The 4,329-nt window shown below is 38.6% G+C and overlaps 1 protein-coding gene across 1 annotated transcript; it reads left to right on the forward strand.

The window, feature by feature from the left end:
* Positions 1-722: 722 nt before the first annotated feature.
* On the forward strand, positions 723-3,305 carry LOC102872916 (follitropin subunit beta-like). The gene is made up of 2 exons (XM_006883720.1): positions 723-881; positions 3,084-3,305. The coding sequence occupies exons 1-2, from the start codon at positions 723-725 to the stop codon at positions 3,303-3,305; spliced, it is 381 nt and encodes a 126-aa protein (XP_006883782.1).
* The last annotated feature ends 1,024 nt before the right edge of the window (positions 3,306-4,329 follow it).

Raw genomic sequence — 4,329 nt, forward strand, 5'->3', positions numbered from 1 at the left:
CACAGGTAAGTCTCAGCATGGATACTTATTTGACAGATACTTTTGAGATAACAGGGGGTTTTTTAGGACTTAGGTAAGAAATTCAGAACTTTTCCTACTCTTGTATAAGAAATTATGCTTATCCATGTGGCTTCCTAAATATGAGTAATACCTAGTTATCACGTTTAGCATGCAAGTGACTTTATCAAGCATTTCACCTAAACCTTGACCTAATCTTATTTTTAAAAGAGGTAGGCAAATGTACATATAAATATTTATGAGATGCTAGGAATGAAAAGTAATTTTGTAAATTTTAATTATCATTTCTTTTTTCCCTAGTAAAAACTAATCTTTAGATGCAATAATGAGAAGGTAGGGTTTGTTTGTTTTGTTGTAGTTGTTCTTGTTTTCTTTTTGAAAGGATGCCTCTACTAATAACATTTGCTTACTTCAGAATAATGATGTTAAGACAGAAGAATCAAATATTTACATACAGAGGTGTCTTGGGAGGTTTTTTAAAAGCATTTTGTCAGGGTTTTTAGTTATAATGTATTACAACTTTGACCAAAAGAAAGAAAAGTAGAAAAAAGATAAAAAGCAGTAAAGAATTAAAAGGAAAGTTAACTGAAGCAAAATATGGACAGAATGAGCCAATCTGTGTTGGTTTAGTCAGTGTGCACGACAATTACAATTCTGTGATGTCAAGGTTTCTAATCTCTATGTGTTCTTCTTCCCAGCCCAAGATGAAGTCCATTCACTTTTGCTTCCTCTTCTGTGGCTGGATAGCAGTGTGCTGGGGCCAGTGTGAACTGACCAATGTGACCATTGCAATAGAGAAAGAAGAGTGCCGCTTCTGCATATATGTCAACACCACCTGGTGTGCAGGCTACTGCTATACACGGGTAGGAATTTTGTTTTGCTGAAAGTAATAATGTTGAGTGTATCTCCGAGAGAAGTGTCATTAATGTTACTTGATCAGTACTTTGTGTCTCTCAAATAACAGTCACGGGCCCCTCAGCCAACACAGACTGAAATAAGATTAGATTTCATTATCAGGATCTTGTTGAGATGTTTTCAGTTGCACTTGATCTGGGTAAATTTAAGGCAGCCTCAGATTGATAAAATTCAGCAATTCAGTAACATGTCAACTGTGACTTTAAAAATCAAAACATAAAAGCATGCTAGGATGCTAGGATTTTCACAGAGAGATAGAGGCATGTAAACCTATATCTGTGTTTATTCATAAAAGAGATACAGTATATAGCAATACAGATAGAATCAAAATATTATGCCAAGCCACATAAAAATACAAACACCAAATATAAAAATTGCCCAAGGGTCCCCCTGAAAATGTCTGAGGACACAGTCAATCCTTTAAAGACAGGTAGAAACAAACAAATGAACAAGCACACCCCACGCTATACTGTGTTCAGAAAACCAAGATACAGAGGAATGAAACTACTTATCTGCATTCTTCATGTTTTTCTTCATTAATCTGAGTAAAGAGATTATTCCTTTACTTTTTATGGATCATTAATATGTATTTTTAACACTGGATTATGAATAATGTCATTCTATAAAGTAAATCTTAAATTATTTCTATGACATATATCTTACTTTAAATATTAGTAAATAGTTTGATTACAAAAATGTCAGTTATTGTATAACATATTGTACCCTACTGGGATATAAAAGATGGTGGAGGGTAAGAGAAAGACACTGGTATAACCACTCTGGAAGGCAATTTGGCTCTTCCTTAAAAAGCTAAACATGGAAATTTTATTAGACCAAGCTATTCCACTGCTTGGAATATACCCTAAGAAAATGACAACTGATGCACAAATGGAGACTAGTACACCAATGTTCATAGCAGAATCGTCCACCATTGCATGAACATGGAAGCAGCCCAGATGTCCAACCACGATCAAATGGATTGAGAAATTATGGCACATTCACACAACGGAATACTATGCAGCACACAGGAGCAATACTTTTATAAATTATTACCTAACTTGGGAGGGACTAGAGAGCATTATGCGGTGTGAACTCAGTCCCATAGGACCAATACTGTATCAAGCCATTATTGTAGAATGAGTATGAGGATCCAAGAGGTGGGAGGGAGAGTGGAAGCAGAGAGGTAAGGATTGGTGCATAGGGGTGGAGTTAACCATTGGGTCGAAAGATTTGATGGCAGGGTGATGGAACGGGAAGGAACTGGTGTGAAAAACAATGTATTTGAATTTTGTAAATAAACTCATATATTGATGTTGTATTGACACAGTGACTATACTTATGGGCTTGAGTTTATCAGAGATGGTGAGGATGGTACAGATTCAGAGAGGTTCAGGACTGCTGTCTATAGGGTTCCTATGAGTCATAGTTGATTCAATGCACATAACAACAACAACAACAACATGGGGATGTAGACTCTGTAACATGGTATTTAGATACGTTAAACCAGTAGTCCCTACTTCTTTCTTCAAGATAAACAATTTTTCACTGATGTTATTGTTGGGTACCATAGAGTCGAAATTGACCCATAACTCACCATCTAGGGAGTTTTCAGAGGCAGTCAACGGCCAGAAGGAGATTTTCCATCCCTCTCTCTCAGAGCAGCTGGTGGCCTCGAACTACCTCCATCTGGGATTGCTGCACAGTTTCTCTCACTGGACCACCAGTGTTATATCCTTTTCATAATTTTATATATTTTTCATGTCATACAATTATACTTCTTTGTGATCTTTTTTTCAAACTCAAATTCAAATCTCCTTGGAATTTGAGAATAATTTTTTGACTTAGCCATGGAGAGTAGGAAAAGCATATAGAAGATATGAGACTGTTAGATTTTTCAGGCTAATCAGAATATAACAAGTAATGGATAGATCATTTGGACAAGACTAGTGTTCCCACCCATGAATGTCGAGCCAATGGATAAATATTTTCTGAAGTCAAGTTTTCCTTGGTCAGAAATTCCACAAGTACCTTTAAATATGTTAACATTAGAACAAGCGGTAATCATTGTCCTTTTTTTTTTTTTTTTGAGTGAACTAAACAGAAACTTCCAGGACATCATCATCTAACTCTTCCCTTCTTTAACTCTTCAGGACTTGGTATATAAAGATGCACTCAGGCGCAACAGCCAGAGAGTATGTACCTTCAAGGAGCTGGTCTACGAGACCGTGAGAGTGCCCGGCTGTGCTAACTATGCAGACTCCCTGTATACGTATCCAGTGGCCACTGAGTGTCACTGTGGCAAGTGTGACAGCAACATCACTGACTGCACTGTTCATGGCCTGGGGCCCAGCTACTGCTCCTTCGATGAATGACGGAGTAAAGAACAGTGACATCTCAGACTGCCTACCTGGTGGTCCTGGGGGCCAGGACAACAAACCCATCAACATGTGTCCAATATGCTCAGACTACAAACTGTTGTGGGCCAGGAAGTCCTAAGACCCCACTGATATTTGCTCTCCTGGTATGACTGGGGCACCCAGGATTGAGAGGACTAAGATCAGGATCCTGTCACCACTCTGTATTTCTAGGTCTGGCTCTGCAAGAGGCATTGGATCTTAGCTCACAGACCCTTGACCCCTTTCCTGTTTAGTCAGCTTATCATAGGTAGGTTTAACTGAGTCAACCCTGCCTTGGAGATACCCTATCTACAACAGATTGGAACCCTACTTGATCCTGCCAATCCACACAATCTATGCTCAAACCAGTACTGTAGTATCATAGGAATCTATCTTGTTGAGGGTCTTCCTCTCCTTTGCTGACCTTCCACCTTTCCCAAGCACAATGTCCTTTTTTAGGAACTGATCTCTCCTGACAACATGGCCAGAGTATCGTCTGAGAATCTCTTTAATGTACTCTGACAATTACTAGGCTTTTTGGCATTCAAGAGCATGGTCAGTGTCTTCTTCATGACTGGAATAGCCTCAAGGCCTAGCACTGTGTCCCGATCTTACCAAGAATCTTAACAGTGATTTTCTTAAGGAAAGTAACATCAAAAAGAAAGGTCAGGAAACCACACAAAAAGGACATTAGTAAACGGGCTTATGAAGCTGCCCCTACAATGCCACCTCCATGAAGCACTGTCCCCTCCCTGTTCCTCCTCTGGCACATAGCAGATTCAAATAGTGTATGTCTCTTTGACGGGTTAGGGCTTAGCCAGAGGATAGGATTTCCAAGCTAGTGCTACTAATACCCAGGAAGATTGTTTTTTTTAAAACATGAATAAGGTTTTTGTTAAAGGTAAAGGCAGGAAACATTAATTTGGATCTGGGGAAAGTAATTCGTACCTATTCCATTATGTAAACATATTGAATAAATGCTGACAGCTTTCTGAAAAAC

This window comes from Elephantulus edwardii, unplaced genomic scaffold (assembly GCF_000299155.1).
Source record: "Elephantulus edwardii isolate Elephantulus edwardi_28Jun2011 unplaced genomic scaffold, EleEdw1.0 scaffold00029, whole genome shotgun sequence".
Lineage (NCBI taxonomy): Eukaryota > Metazoa > Chordata > Mammalia > Macroscelidea > Macroscelididae > Elephantulus > Elephantulus edwardii.

Excerpts from the sequence above, each read along its gene's own strand:
- LOC102872916 (XM_006883720.1), top strand. The coding sequence starts at position 723 with ATGAAGTCCATTCACTTTTGCTTCCTCTTCTGTGGCTGGATAGCAGTG. Across the intron at positions 882-3,083 it reads CAGGCTACTGCTATACACGG|GACTTGGTATATAAAGATGC; the intron begins GTAGGAATTTTG and ends TTAACTCTTCAG.